The 15,862-nt window shown below is 50.8% G+C and overlaps 1 protein-coding gene across 2 annotated transcripts; it reads right to left on the bottom strand.

Annotated features, from left to right (window-relative positions):
- Positions 1 to 4,316: 4,316 nt before the first annotated feature.
- IGFL1 (IGF like family member 1) lies at positions 4,317 to 5,935 on the bottom strand. 2 transcript variants are annotated; one of them, XM_017874290.1, is made up of 4 exons: positions 5,690 to 5,935; positions 5,328 to 5,381; positions 4,972 to 5,215; positions 4,317 to 4,658 (listed from the first exon to the last, which is right to left on the bottom strand). In XM_017874290.1, exons 1-4 carry the CDS (start codon positions 5,712 to 5,714, stop codon positions 4,655 to 4,657), a joined length of 327 nt encoding a protein of 108 aa, XP_017729779.1. In that variant the 5' UTR covers positions 5,715 to 5,935; the 3' UTR covers positions 4,317 to 4,654. The 2 variants fall into 2 exon arrangements, with proteins under 2 accessions (XP_017729779.1, XP_017729778.1); XM_017874289.1 differs by lacking the exon at positions 5,690 to 5,935 and having other exon boundaries at positions 5,328 to 5,680.
- Between the last annotated feature and the right edge of the window lie 9,927 nt (positions 5,936 to 15,862).

The raw sequence follows: 15,862 nt of genomic DNA on the forward strand, positions 1-15,862 counted from the left end.
CNACGCCCGGCTAATTTTTTTGTATTTTTAGTAGAGATGGGGTTTCACCGTGTTAGCCAGGATGGTCTCGATCTCCTGACCTCGTGATCCGCCCGCCTCAGCCTCCCAAAGTGCTGGGATTACAGGCGTGAGCCACCGCGCCCGGCCTAATCTCCTCTTATAAGGACACCAGTCAGGTTGGATTGGGTCCCACTCATATGACGTCATTTTACCGTAATCACCTTTTCAAAGGCCTTGTCTCCAAATACAGTTATATTCTGAGATAACTGGGGTTAGGACTTCAACACATGAATTTAGGGGGAGACATAAGTCATCTCATATTAATGCCTCCCAAAATTTATTACTTCAGATAGTCATGCCCTAAATGAAAATTAAACAACTCAAAATTAAATAGAATTTTAAAATTTCATCATCTCTTTGTTATTATTACTAATTTTTTTTGAGACAGAATCTCGCTCTGTCGCCCAGGCTGGAGTGCAGTGGCTGATCTCGGCTCACTGCAAGCTCCACCGCCTCCCGGGTTCACACCATTCTCCTGCCTCAGCCTCCCGAGTAGCTGGGACTACAGGCACCTGACACAACGCCCGGCTAATTTTTTTGTATTTTTAGTAGAGATGGGGTTTCGCAGTGTTAGCCAGGATGGTCTTGGGATCCGCCCACCTCGGCCTCCCAAAGTGCTGGGATTACAGGCGTGAGCCACCGCGCCTGGCCGATTTCTATTTTTTTTTTTTTTACTATCAATGATATTTTTTATGAAAGATAGCACACCAAGTATTGCTATAAATATTAGGATTAATTCTACTGGTGTGCTTCATGATCATGTATATTTTATGAAGATTTATTAGACCAAAAATTATAAAATTTATCTTAAAGTAATTACTCTTGTAATAACTGTACATTTTAGCACTATTTTTATCTATTGGAATATTTTCATAGCTATAGTTAGTAAAATTCACCATAATCATTAATTAGAGCTGTAATTTACACTTTTATATTAAATTTACATTTACACTTTAACTGATTGATAGAACATCAACCTAAATACCCAAAAGGAAATTTTTAATCAAGTGACTTCTAGGAGGGTGCCTGTTCTGACGGTGGCTATTCAGAAACAAAGAGCAAATCTGAAGAAGAGACCTGGTTCCCACGCTGGCCACACCTGTTGCCACACTGATGGGATGTGCTGATCACAGTAAGATCACAGTCAGGCTAAGTGTGGGGTCAGCAATGGTCTTGCTCAAGGCCCTTTGTGCTGAGGACACGTGACAGCCTCTGTGTGTGTGTGTGTGTGTGTGTGTGTGTGTGTGTGTGTGTGTGTTAGCTTCTGTTTTTCTGTGGGTAAATACATGACCCAGAAATTTCTCAAAATAATTTTATTCTTAGTACATAAGATCCACTCCATCACAGCTCTTTCTGTTCTGCTTTCTTGTTTATTGGATACCTCCTCAGGCCCAGGACGGCTCATGGAGGAGAGAGGTACCCTCCCCAGGTCGAAGGTCCAAGGCCTGGATGATGGGGTGGGGCCCAGGATGGGTGCCAGGGATCTGGAGGACATGAGTGGATGAAGGCCCCGGACTTCAACTTCCTCTTGGTGGAATGTGGGTGATGAGGTCCGACTATGCAGCGCTACTGTGAGGATCGGATGAGAGGATCCCTGGGAGGTGATTGGTGACTTGGTACCGTCACCTCAGAGACTGTTCTTCATCCTCATGGATGTTCAAAGAAAACTCCTTCACTCCCTTCACGAGACAGGACCGATACAACCTCTGAAAAATTCATCACCTTGGCCGAACTTTATTTTTTTTTTAATTTTTTTTTTTTTAGAGACGGGGTTTCACCGTGTTAGCCAGGATGGTCTCGATCTCCTGACCTCGTGATCCGCCCGTCTCGGCCTCCCAAAGTGCTGGGATTACAGGCTTGAGCCACCGCGAACTTTATAGCACTTTCTTTCTTTTCTAATTTATTTGATGCTATTTAAAGCAGACCTAGTGATTCTGGGAAGCCCGGGATTCCTGTCCCTTAGAGGCGATGCCAGGTGTCTTCTGTGCGCATGCGAGACATTTGGGCGGGAACCCAGAGCCTCGACTCTGGGCTTGTTGGACTGAGGTCCAAGGAGGGATTCACCACGTTGATGTAAGGTGTGGTCTGTGTTTCAGATTCATGTACCAGAGGAGGTGATGCTTTGATGTCAATACCTCGTGTTGGGGTTAGGTGGGGGATCTGGACCCGTGGGTCTAGAGGGCCCGTATGGGGCAGGACCCAGACACCTGAGGATACCGGGTTTAAGAGGGGCGGGGCTGAACGAGGCCTCTCCGCGCACACGCAGTGCCTTGGGCACCTACATCGTGCTGTGCTGCTTCCGTGGGGGCGTCCAAGGCGGGGTCTGAGCTGGGAGACCCGCCTCTGTCCTGTTCTCCTGCAGTCACTTAAAACTTTTTAGTTTTCCACTGGAATATCCAGATGAGATCATTTCATGGGTGGGGAGAATGGAGGCAGGGAGAGTCGCATGTGGACAGGGTGAAGGTTTAGGACGCTCACTGTGGAGGATGAAGCAGCAGCTGCCCTGTAGGTGGTGTGGGTCTGTCGCTCTCTAGGCGTCAGCACAGCCCTTACGCCCTGCAGAATCCTAGCATGGGGAGGCAGAGCTCACCCAGCAGTGGGTGTGCGCCCACTGATAAGCCCTGAGCTAGGGTTAGGCCTGTGAGACAGGGCATTTGCCCTGTGATGTCAGATTGCTGCCATTGTTATGTGCTGGGTCCAGAGTTCCCGCAGGTGCAGACACCTGGCCACTGGGCCCGTCTGGGGCCACTGAGGCGATGCTGCCGCCTGTGGGGCGATGATGGAACCCTTTGAGTCAGAATCTGCCCAGGAAGCCATGGGGCAGTCTGGGAGCCTGGGGTGGCCTCGGGTGACTGAAGCCCGTGGACGCAGGTCTGGGCGCTGTGCAGACCCCCTGGCCCTGGGAAACAGGACCCAGAAAGGTGGTGGCTTCTTTGATTTCAGGGAATCCAGGTTGATGGAGACCCTAGGGCTGAACCCTCCCTAAGGAAGTTGCTTCTGGGTCGGGTAAGCAGCAGCGTGGCCTGCTCCCTGCAATCTATTCCACATCAGCACTGGGCACGAGGGTTTGTCCCTGGCACAGGGCCTGAAGAATGTGCTTCAGGTGCCTTGGCCGGCCTTTGCTTCCTCCTTCCAACCCCGGGGGCTCCTCCACGGCCCACACCCTCCGCTTCCTGCCCCACCCACTCCTGCTCAGGCTCCAGCTTTGGCCCAAAGTCAAGACTAAGTGTGGCATCTCTGGGCCCTGGACCTGCCCAGTGGGTTTTCCACGATCCCAGGGGACGCATGCCTGGGACAGGTGTGTGGCAGGTCAGGTTTCTGTTAGCGACCAGAAGAGTCAGTTTCCACTAAACTTTAATTTGATGAATGCACACATTAAACATTATAGAACTGGAAAAACTAGTGCCTGGGGACTAGGGCGGGAATGAGAAAACAAGCCCATTAAGCCCCCAGCTGGGTTTTGTCAGATCCTAAAGTCTGATCAAATAATAATAGCATTCTTTCACATATTCCTCATACTAGGGTCCATTTAAGATTAAGAAACTTTCCAAGACGCTGGAGAAAGCTTTCCAGACTCTAGTCACTATCTAAACTACTAAGTTTAGATATTTGTAGAATGAAAAATACGCTGTCTTGCAGGTGCACTCCGCACATAGGCATGGAGCTTAGAATGTATATAAGCACTAGAAAAAGAAGCTTGTAACTTTGAGTTGGTCTGGTAAGCTACTCCGACCTTCTCCCCATAACTGGTTGCAGAAAGAACCTCCGTTCTTTCCCAGTCTGTCTGCATCTCCTTAATGGACATCGAGAATAAACAGCCGGATCCTGTTCTGTCCCAGAACTGGTGTGGGACAGGGAGTGCCTCTCCGAAGCCCTCCCTCGATCCCCACCTCCTCCCCACCCAACCTGGGCTGCTCCCGATCCTGGGACTGGGTTCAGGGAGCCATAGGGTGGTGGAGGCTGGTGTAGTAGGGTGACCCCTGTCCCAGGGGTGGCCAGGGCCCTAGTCACCAAGCACGAATAACAAAATAATACATTTAAAAAATAAATGGAGAAAGAAAAAATAAGTGTGTGTATGAGCAGAACAAAGGGAAAGGCCAAGATGCCGCAGGGTGACAGAGAGAAGGGGCCCCAGGTCACCCTTTGTAACCCCTTTTAACCGTCCAAGCTCTCTAATTCATGAATTCTACAGCATTAATTTACAATGTACATAAATTTATTATGGTCCTGTGCTTTGCTCCTGGAGAGAAGAGAACTTAAGGGAATGGAAAATCTCACGGAAGGGTGAAGGGTTCCCCAGCCAGCCTTGGGGTGGTGCCTGGTTGATGTTAGCCATAGGGGTCATCATGAGGTGTCAGAGTCCCTAGGCCCCCATCAGCACACGCATCTCATGCTGTCCAGAATCCTAGAAGGGGACCTGTGGGCCTCCTCAGGACAGCTGCAGGGTGGACCTCAGACAGGCCACAGAATGAAGCGGGCAGTCTCCTGCCCCCAAATAGCCACTCAGCATCCCAGATCTCAGGTAACACCAGCCTCTTTCTCCAGGCCCATCCAGGAAGGAGAATCCAGGAGTTATCATTCCCTTGATGTTCCATCAGCTGACAATGGAGAGAGTGACAGAGAGACACTGAGCAGGACAGAGATGGCCAGAGATCAGGGCAAGACTGAACATGGGCAGAAAGGAGGACAGGAGAGCCAGGAGGAGAGGACAGCGGGGTAGAAAGAGTGAGATTCTGAGAGGGAAATAAAAACAGATGGAGAAAGAGACACAGGCGTAGGGAAAGGGAGAGGTGGATTGAATAGAGGCAGCAGGCAGAGACAGGGAGACAAGGAGAATGGGGGCTCCACCCAGGGCAGAACAGGCATGCAGCTCCCCTGCACCCACAATCCCATGGAGGGGACAGGACTCACTTGCGACAAAGCCTGTCATCCGAGGTCGGGGCTGAGTCGCAGTTCTGGTTTATCAGCTTCACCATGAAGGTCCAGGGGCAGCACTGCTCGAAGCAGACTCTGAAGGTGCACTTTCCACACCTCTGGGTCCTGGCCAAGGGCACGACGGCATCATCATAGCAACAGTGCTGCAGGGGGTCGTAGAACTTATCTCCACATCTCATGTGCGGCTGGCACAGCATCAGGTAGGGAGTCATGGGGGCCACTGGAGGAGACAGAGCTGGTGAGATCCAGGTGGTGGTGGCAGGTGAGTCCCAGCCTGGGGTCCCCTGGAAGGTGTACCCCTCCCCCAGCTTCCCAATCCCTCCTGGGCTCACCTGGGGCTCTGTGTGAGCAGAGGACCCTGGAGATGAAGAAAATGGCGAAGACAGCTGTGGGAAAGGGAAAGGGAAGATGGGATGAGTGGACAGCCACAGATACGACTGGCATCGACATTTAGAAGAAGATTGGGTGGAACCAAGGCTCGGTATGGCTTTGAGCAGTTCAGGAACTGAAACAGGGCTGTGGATGGGGCTAATCTGGGAACTGTGGATGGGAAATTGCTGTGAGCAATTCACACCTGGAGATTTGGCTGGGCGTGGCAGCAGGGATGAGGTGTAGTTTGGGGTGGGAAGCGAGCCCTGATGGTGGCTGAGATGGGAGATGGGCTCGGGTAGGAATGGGGTCCTGTCCTCCTTACCCAGGATGCAGCCTCGGGAAGCCATGGATCTGGGGTGGCTGCAGTGGAGTGAGCAGGTGATCAGCAGATCTCAGCCACTCCTTTTATCCCATATTTCTAGTGGAGCTGGTGATGTCATAGCATGTCCTGCCCTCCTGCAAGTCCTGCAGAGACAGGCTGGGTCTTTGGGCAGGAGAGGTGCCAGGCAGGGTACGTGTCATTGTAGCTTTAATCTCACCTTTGTTCTCAGGAGAGAAGCGGTGTGCCCTTCATCTTCCCTGTGCTACGTGCCCCAATGTCATTCCCCACCCTGAGTCCTCCTGCAAATAGGAAGGTGCAGGATGCTCCTCCATTAACACTCTCCCATACTCACACGTCCGCACAGCAATTCCACTGGATCCTACTGAGCTATGACTTTCCCCAATTTCCTTGGGACATTGCTAACCCATGACATCTTTCCAAGGGGGCCCGTTAGGTCCTGACCTCACAACCGAAATGCATGGTCAAGAATCCAGTAACTGCTCAGTCACCTGGAGTTCAAGGCACTCGGGTGGGAGAGACTGTGAAACTCAGGCACCTGACTTTCACAGGTTTGAAAGATGGGAGTGGAGCTGGCTGGACCCCCGGGACTCACACTCCTCTGGGGGCTCTTCATCTCCTTCTCTGTCTCATTAATGGTCATTTATCCAGGACAGGTCCACTTGGAAGCTCACATGCCCCAGGCTTTGTGTCAGACACTGGTGATGCAGTGCTGAGTAGAAAACGCAAAGTCAGTGTCTTCATGAAGTTCATGACAGTGAGAGGAGAGAGAGAGAAAGAGAAGGTAGGAGAATAAAACTCCTGATTTTGGTTGTTTTGGTTCCTGTGTTCAGTGTCATTATCACTCTGAAATTCTGGTGGAGAAATTCCACAGCCCTCCTGAGATTCTCAAAGGCCTTTTTCCTTAATGTGCTTTTTCAGAGGGATGGGTTGTGATTTTTCCTGAGAAGAGCCATCTTGGGTCAGGATGTGAGGACAGAGGGGAAGGAGCTGTTTTGGGTCAGTTCTGTGAGCCCCTCTGAGGTTCTGCAGGAGTTCCTCAGCTCAAGCTCACAGGCCACACCTGGCATGAACAAGCCATTCTCCTCCCGGCCAGGCAAGGTGACCTGTCACCCTCTAGGCACCATGGCTGGGTGCCAGCAAGGCATGGATGTCATCAGGTTTGTGTGTGTGGAAGATCCTGCATCTGTATTCCTGGGGAGCATGGACAGGGGGTTCTCTCTGGAGGCAGGAGACAAGGGAAGAGGCTGCAGCAGAAATGACCTCAATAAAGACCAGAGTGCTCAGCACCACCTTCACCCAGGGCAGAGCAGACCCTGCTTCCAGCACCATGTCCCTGTCTGCTCCATTGGCTTGCATTCCTTGCTGCTGTGGGTACAGCAGTGTTTTCCAGGACACAGATTAGTATGTACTAGTAGTGTGGAAAACCAGTGCAGCTGGGCATAAACAGTGTTGTTTTTAATTAAAAAAAAAAAAAAAAAAGGGTTAGAAAATGAGGCAGTGTGCATTTACCGGAATGCTGTGCTCAACTGTTTATGACACTCTTTTCTTAAAAAAAAAATTGTTTATTTATTTATTTATTTATTTTTGAGATGGAGTCTGGTTCTGTCACCCAGGCTGGAGTGCAGTTGCACGACCTTGGCTCACTGCAACTTCTGCCTCCCAGGTTCAAGCGATTCTCCTTCCTCAGCTTCTGAGTAGCTGGGGTTACAGATGCCCGCCACCATGCCCAGCTAATTTTTGTATTCTCCATAGAGATAGGGTTTTACCGTATTGGCCAGGCTGGTCTTGAATTTCTGAACGCAAGTGATCTGCTCACCTCAGCCTCCCAAAGTGCTGTGATTACAGGTGTGTGCCCCTGTGCCCAGCCTGTTTAGGACCCTCTTATTGGGACTGTGTGTATTCCAAGTAATGATAAAATATTATTATATTGTTCTGTCATGATATTATTACATGATAGCATAGCATATATCTAGAACTAGATATCTAGTTTCTGGAGGGAGTCACAGCCAAATGGTGAGGACACTTGGGAGCACAGAAGCCTCCAGGATCATCTCCTTCCTCTCTAAGTCACTGACATGTCTTCCCTTTGATGCTGTCCATAAAGGGGTATGGTTTTCAGGTCCTTGGTTCCAGGCATTTTCTGGGAGGCTGCAGTGGAGCCCTGCACTAGGTCTTACTGTCTCTACCAAGAGGAGGCAAGGCTTCCTGCATATGAGCCAGAGTGAGAGAGTAGAGCACTTTCCCCGGGGCAGGGGCAGGGTGGGCATCTCTGAGGAGGGAGGAGACCAGCTGCTCTTTCCTGGCCTGAGCCTGGTCTCTCAGAGCAGCTGAGTCAGCCCAGCGTCTCAAAGGTGGAGGGAGATTTTAGCAGAGCATGGGGGCCTCAGAGGCTGGGACAGTGTGAGGCCAGTGGGCGCCCGTCCAGGGCTCCCTGGACACCAAGAGCCCCTGACTAGACATGATGAGGCTTTAGGGTCAGTCAGCCCTGGGTTCAAACCCTGACCCTGCCCCTTCCTAAGATGTCAGAAGAGGCTGTGTGCACAGCCATGTCCAATCCCGCCACCAGTCCCTCAGAATCCCCCTTCCTAATGTGCCCACTGTGGGGCATCCGTGTCTGGGCACGGGTCTGTCTTCTGCCTGGGGGCCCAGCTGTGTGAGGCGGGACCAGGATCTCCCGGTGGAAGCCTGTCCTCCAGTGTCTAGAGAAGATCCCAGGTGTCTGGACAGTAAATGTAAACCCTGACCTCAAACAACCATCGCTGTCCCTCTCTCACCCACTTCCTGAATCCAAGCAAGACACGGGCTGAGGTTCTGCTGGTGGTTGTCAGTGACACAGGCTGGGCCAGGAAACCCGGGTCTCCTGACCTCCCACCCAAGGGCTGCCAAGCTCCCCAGGCCTGGCCCCTCTGGGAAGGGCAGGAAGGCCCTGTTCACAGACACTCTTGGAGGACACCCAGGGCTGATGTTCCCAGGGCTCCCGAGCAGGGCTGGCAGATCTCGGCTTCTGGAATGTGAAACCCCAGAAGATGCTGGCATTTCCTGCTGTCAGCAGCTCCCCCCGTTTGCCCTTTTACTCCAAGAAAAAATAGAAGGAATCTCCCTCCTGGCAGCTCTGGGGTTTCCTTTCCATCTGCCCTCAGGGAAGCCCTGCAAGGAAACAGGCAGGAATGAGGTGGAATTTCAGGTGTGCAAGTATGTCAGGTATGTAGAAGGAAGGCCGGGTTTCCCCAGGCCAGAGGCCCCTCCGCTGCTGGTTGACAAGGAGGAGTCTGTGTGAGTCATTTTCTCCAAACACAATGTTGGGATTTCAGAAGCTCCCTGCAAGGGGGTTTCTGTTGACCAAAGCCTGGTCCCTGCTCTGGCAGGATCCTTCACATGATGCAGACCAGTGAATTAAGAGCCTCCATGTCATAGGAGGGGCTGGAGGAGAGGCCCCAGGATTTGCTGCCAGGAATGAAGCTAGAACAATTTACCGAGCTGAGACTCAAGATCCGGATGCCGGTTCTGTGGCTAGAATAGTGTCTCAGCAATTCAGGGCCATCACCTGGACATGAGATGTTCCTGTGGCTACACCGAGAGACACTATGGCTGTGCTGTCCAGAGATTCAAATGCATCCAGAATCCCAGCTGCAAGGTCTTCTCAGAAGGAAAGCATGAAGCTTCCAGCCTCTGCAGACCAGAAGCCCCTGAAGATGTAAGCTGGATCCCAAGTGTCCACACCCACATCCTGCACAACCTCCCTGGCTCTCACTGCCCTTGGCTTAACACAGCTCCTTGGGAGAGCCACAGCGTCACCCCTGCTTCTGCACCCAATATTCCATCCTTCTTCATTCTTCATCTTTCACTTAAATGTCGCCCACCCTCTGAAATCTTCCTGAACATCAAGGCTGAGATCAGTCACCTGTTACCTCCTGACAGCACCGTGATTGTCATCTGCCATGCTGTTATTGTGGTTCTTTGTGGCTTTTCTGTTAAGGCAGACACTCAAAAATCAGGTCTCTGCTGTGGTTTCTGATCGTCAACAGGAAGTGATCAAGTCTTTTCAGTGACCAGACTGACTGAGGGCTTTACTGTTAGTTGAACCAGAGCAGACCATTCAGCACCAGAGGTCTGGACTGTTCTTTTTCTTCTCCCCCAACACTCTCCACCAGTTAAATATACATTTTTCCTTAACTTTTCATGTGTGTATGTGTGCGTGTTTTCAAGTGTGCCATTTAGTGGCATTTCACAATATTTTGCAATTATCTGTGATAATGTGGGCAAAAAACCATATAATTATTTCCAGACTCTCAAATACATGATGGCCCCAGGACAGTTAAAACCACAGAATCTCCTCTGTGAAAAGGTTTTTCCTCCTCTGCTCCACAGGAATTTAATCTCCTTCCTGTGTGAATGAATGTGCTTGTTCTGAGGAGAAGGAAGGGGGGTTTCCTCTGAAAAAAGTCATTTGGGATCCAAATCTGGAGATGTTCCCCTTAGGGAGGCTGACACACTCTTGTCAATTTTTGCTTTCCCTTTTCTTTGTGACTGTGTGTAACCCACGTGATGATGTCACAACTATTTTTCCTAATAGTTTCAGTCAAGGGATTTATAAACGTAGTAAGCTGGAAGGCTCTGAGTCTCACTCATCCTTAGCCTCTCCTAGCAGGTGGTTGATGCTGTTGACAGCCTGGGCTCCTGCAGCCCTGCGTGTGGCTGTGTCCTGTGTTAGGAGGGCTAAGCAGAGAAAAGGTGGGCTGTGGAATCCAGCCTTAGACCTTCCCCGTGCATCTGACTCCGTAGGGCACAGCTGAGAATCAGCTTCACAGGGAAGCCCTGGGGCTGTCTGGAAGAGAGGGAGGTTTGAAGACCTGCAGGCAGCAAGTCTCACCAAGTCACCATGACAGGACAGACGGGTTGAGTGAGACACACCTTGAACATAGGACTTTCATCATCAATTCACTTTTTTCATTCATTCATTTAATATACCCTGTACACTTACTGTGTGCCAGTCGATGCTATGGCCACAATTGTGACTTAGTTCCAGGTCCTGCCCTCCTGGTTATCATAGTCCAGGGAGGACAGAGACACCTCTCCAGTGATGACCCAGGGTGAGTAAGGCTGGGAGCAGTGCCCAGGGTACCAGAAATGGCTTCCTGGAGGGCACCAGAAGACAAGCATTGGATGACTCTGGCATTCCCACCTTTCTTCTTGCCCAGAGTTCCCAGAATCACTGTAGAATGCACTAGAAATGCGTATTAGTTCATTTTCATGGTGCTATAAAGAATGACCTGGGCCGGGCATGGTGGCTCACGCATGTAAGCCCAGCACTTTGGGAGGATGAGACGGGCAGATCACGAGGTCAGGAGATTGAGACCATCCTGGCTAACACAGTGAAATCCCGTCTCTACTAAAAAATAAAAAATAAATAAATAAAAAAAATTAGCCAGGCGTGGTGGCAGTCGCCTGTAGTCCCAGCTACTCGGCAGGCTGAGGCAGGAGAATGGCATGAATCTGGGAGGCGGAGCTTGCAGTGAGCCGAGATCGCACCACTGCACTCCAGCCTGGGCGACAGAGCGAGACTCCATCTCAAAAAAAAAAGAATGACTTGAAACTGGATAATTTATAAAGGAAAGAGGTTTAATTGACTCACACTTTTTCATGACTAAGGAGGCCTCAGGAAATGTACAATCATGGCAGAGGGTGAAGAGAAGGCAAGGCACATCTTCCATGGGGCTGGAGAAAAGAGAGGGAGCAGGCAACTGCCACACACTTTTAAACCATCAGATCTCATGAGAACTCAACCACTATCACGAGAACAACAATAGAGAAGTTGCCCCCATGATCCAATCACCTCCCACCAGATCCCTTCCCTGACACATGGGGATTGCAATTTGAGAGGAGTTGTTTGGGGACACAGAGCCAAACTATATCAGAATGCACCATCCTAAGAAAGGAATCATTGCCTGAAAGTGCCTGGGCTTTGTTTCTATTCTTCCCAGAGAATGCAACAACTTGAACTAAAGAGAAACTGCCCAGGACAGCCCTGGCCTCATTCCCATCCCTTCTAGAGGGGATGTCCAGTAACACTTGCCTAGGGCGTGTTCACCACACATAAAACCCAGAGCTCACTGCTGAGTCCTCAGCTATGGTGCAAGTGGGGCAAGCACGGGAGACTCTGTCTGCCCTTGGCAGTGCTCCTGAGCCTTGGGAGACCAGTGAGTCATGAATCCTACGCTTTTACTGTCCCTTGCTGCCTGTCTATAAGTAATGAACTTGCTTTGTCAAACTGGCTGTGGTTGTGGGTGTTCTGTTCACCACACTCAGTGTAGTCAGAGTATAGCCCAAGATGCAGTGGCTGAAGTGTTCAGACCTGTATTCCGGGTGGTTAGCCTTTGCCATCCTCCCTGCAGTGGGAGTCCTCCCTCGGGATTGGTAACTCATGAGTGCTGCAAATTTGGCAGAGCAAGGGGGATCCAATCTGATGAACCCATGGCTTACCAGGTGGGCTGTGATATGAAAATGTTTGTTCTTTGGCCCTCTTCCTATTATGATGCTAAACTTGGAATTTCCTAAGTGATAGGAGTGTCTTTTGTTCTTCCCAATGAGCCTCTTTCAGATCACACAGCAGGAGCTCAGGCTAAAAATATGCCTTAGGAGGGCCCCCAGGTAGCCTCAGCATCAGGGCAGTAACCAGAAGAAAGACCAAAATATTTGAGGATTAGAGGGAAGGAACCTTCAGTGTCACCCTCTAACCTCCAAGAAAGGTGATGATGGGGAGGCAATACAGACCAAAGTATAAAAACCCTTTTTTTTTTTTTGAGACAGTGTTTTGCTCTATCACCCAGTCTGGAGTGCAGTGGCATGATCTTGGCTCACTCCAACATCCGCCGTCCAGGTTCAAGCTATTCTCCCTGCCTCAGCCTCCCGCGTAGCGGGGATTACAGGCGCCCGCCACCATGCCCGGCTAATTTCTGTATTTTTTGGTAGAGACAAGGTTTCCCCATTATGGCCAGCGTGGTCTTGAACGCTTGACCTCAGGTGATCCACCCACCTCGGCCTCCCAAAGTTCTGGGATTACAGGCGTGAGCCACTGCGCCTGGCCTAAAAACTCCTGAACAAGAAGAATTGAACTTCCTAGCTGCTGAACACATGGAGATGCGGAGAGGCTCTGGAGTCCAGGGAGGCCATGGAAGCTCCCACCATTCCCATCACTTCCCCTGTCCATCTCCCCTTATGAGCCTCGGTGAGATCTGGTCTTTCTTCTCAGTGCTCCTAAGCTACAGGCAGTCCCTAAGCAGGGGAGAGAAGTAATCAGATTGTGATTCAGGAAAATCTGTGTGTCCTTCTGTTGGGAGGAGGCTGGTTGGGAGGATTGACATGGGAGCAGGAGACCAGGCAGGAGGCTGATGGAGCAGAAATACTCATGCAATTTCCAGAGTCCTGCAGGCCCACTCGCTCTCATGGGTGGATGGGATAAGCACGCACATCCCCGACCCCATTTCTCACTCTGCCTTCAGGCCTCCCCTCTCCTGCAGCTGCCGTGTGGAGCAGTGGTCTCCAACACGGGGATTATGACACTTTTTCAGGTTGTGAACCAATTTATTTGTCACCATGGGTATCCAAGACATTAAACCAGCATCAATAAAGAATAGAGGAATGTGCACACTACAGTATCTTATTCATCAGTGTTTAATTCAACTTTCTTTTGGGCTGTGTGTCAGTCAGATATAATATGATGTGAGTTTTTCCTAGTGAGCCACAGCCAAACAGCTACTAAACACCGGAAGGAAAAATCCTCTGGGCACAGGCTCACCTCGTCTTTCCTAAAATCACTGACTAGCTGCCCTGGTATGTTGCCCCAGAAAAACAAGTTGAGAGCTCACAGCCTCAGTCCTAGGTCCTTCCTGGGCAGGCTGAGATTGCGCTTGGCATTTGGCCTGCTACAAAGAGGGGTGAATTTAGGCCTGGAGACTAGCCAGTGCCAAGGAGAAGCACATTCCTCAGGGTGGGGTTGGGTTGGCGTCTCTGGGGAGGGAGGAGCCCAGCCGGCCGTCCTTGGCCTTGGTCCTGGTCTCTCAGGGCAGTTAAGTCAGGCTGGGAAGAAAAATCAGCAGAGGGAGATGATGACAGAGCCGGGGAATCAGAGGCTGGGTGGGAGGGAGGGCAGCTGGACCAGCCCAGGGCTCTGTGGATGCAAGAGCTCCTGTCTCAGCAATCCTGAGACTTTGCAGTCACACATACCTGGGTTGGGATCTTTTCATTTTCTCAAAGGGTCAGATAAGCTCTTTTCTAGTAGCCCTTTCATCTCCCTGTATGGCAAGAAAATTCAATTTTGGAGATTGACAGCTTTTCAGTCCTTAGTCACCTCCACTGCACATCTGGACACAGCATGTGCTCCCTCTCTCAGCAGCAGAAGGACATTCAAACCACTTAAAACCCAACCCACATGCAGCAACCTTCACCATGGGCCCATGCACAAAAATAGGCAAAGCCACCTGGGTAAGTGCACACTTGCTTCACACTGGACCAAGCCTGAATCCTTCTTCCTGGGGAGTGCTGACACTGGGTCCTCTTTTGGTTATAAAATTTATTTTATATCCATGAGCAACTGTGTGTCATTTCTCCTGAAATCCATTACAGTTCCAAGGTGGGGAATTTTCCCAGCAAGCAGCAGGGTCCACTAAAACCCCGTATCAAAATTCCCAAAGAAGCAGCCTGTGCCTCCCCCATCTGACAGCTGCCCACTCTGGGTTGTCACTGTCCAGGGACAGTGGGCCTGAAACTCTTTGAGGACAGGAAGCCGGGCTGCATCACTCACTGCCATGTCCTTACTTATTGGGGACCCCATCTCTTTCCAGGGTCACAGGACTCTCATGGATTCCTGGGAAATAAGAGTAAACTCCAACTCCCATTGGTTACATTTTGTCACCCTAGTTTTCTCTATGTAAGAAAGACCCTGGCATAAGCCCCCCCTGCAGGTCATAGACACCATGTGGACGGGACTCAGGCACCCTTATTCCAGCCCAGAATCCCCCTTAGTCCTGAGCTGAGCCCCTCCAGAAAGGCAAGCAGCCCCTGATCCCAGATGCCCCAGGCTGGCTTCAGGAAACACTTTCCCACAATCCCAAGTGCTGCTGGGGGACTGAACTTCTGGAACACGGCACACAGGAGAGCACTGGGGTTTTCTCCTGTCGTGGGCTTTGCCTCTGGAATAAGTGCAAAAGAGATGGAATCATTATCCGGGTGACACCTGGGTGTGATTTCCACGTGGCCTCACGGAGTCTCTCCCAGATGACAGGCAGGAATTTGGTGGACTTTCAGATGTTCAAAAAGAATATTAGGAATGCAGATGTCACTGAGGGAGAGGGTTGGGCCTCACCAGTGCCTGAGGGCCCATCCTCTGATATCCACCTGGGTGGGTGGAGTGCTCTGTGTTCCACCTGCACACTTCACACATGCAGGCTGGTCCCTGCTACCTGCAACAAGAACTTAGGTGACAACCCCTGAAAGAACTGTAACACAAACAGGGCTGAAACATGACCTCCCACTCTGCACATTACAAGTAACAAGAAGCAGAGAAAAGCTGCAGTCTTTTGAGGACCAGAGACCGAGGGGTTTGTCAAGTCAGGGCTGTGACACCCTCTTTGGGGTTCTATGGTTTTTGGTGTCTCCAAGCTTCCAGGCACTGCCATGTTCCCCTTGTCCAGATGCAGGTGCCTGCAGCAGAAGCTGTATGCAATACATCTGGTCCAGCCACAGCCTTGCATGGAGATGGCATTTATGCCAGCTCCTGGAACTGCCCACTCCACCGAAGCAGCCAGAGTGCTTGGCTGTGCACAGTGGCCAGACCCTACTCTTGCTTGCTCACACACCATGCCTGGCTTGCCTGTGGCAGGTGTGGGATCTGGCGTGGTAGTGTGGTCTGAGTGCAGTCAAGCCGAGTGGGTGGAACAAGCACAGCAGGTAGGAGCAATACTCAGAGAGTCTCAGGACCAGGCGATAGCCCTGGGTCTGCTGAAGTGCTAAATCTGAAAAATCCCTCAAAGACCACTTCTTCAGGTTTCACAATAGTGATGTGATGAGGTAGTGTTGGGGAAGTGGCTGGTAGCGTCTTTTGCCTTTCCCTCAAGATGAAGCCAAAGATTTTCTTTTTTTTTTTTTTTTTTTTTT

This window comes from Rhinopithecus bieti, unplaced genomic scaffold (assembly GCF_001698545.2).
Source record: "Rhinopithecus bieti isolate Rb0 unplaced genomic scaffold, ASM169854v2 scaffold_7888, whole genome shotgun sequence".
Lineage (NCBI taxonomy): Eukaryota > Metazoa > Chordata > Mammalia > Primates > Cercopithecidae > Rhinopithecus > Rhinopithecus bieti.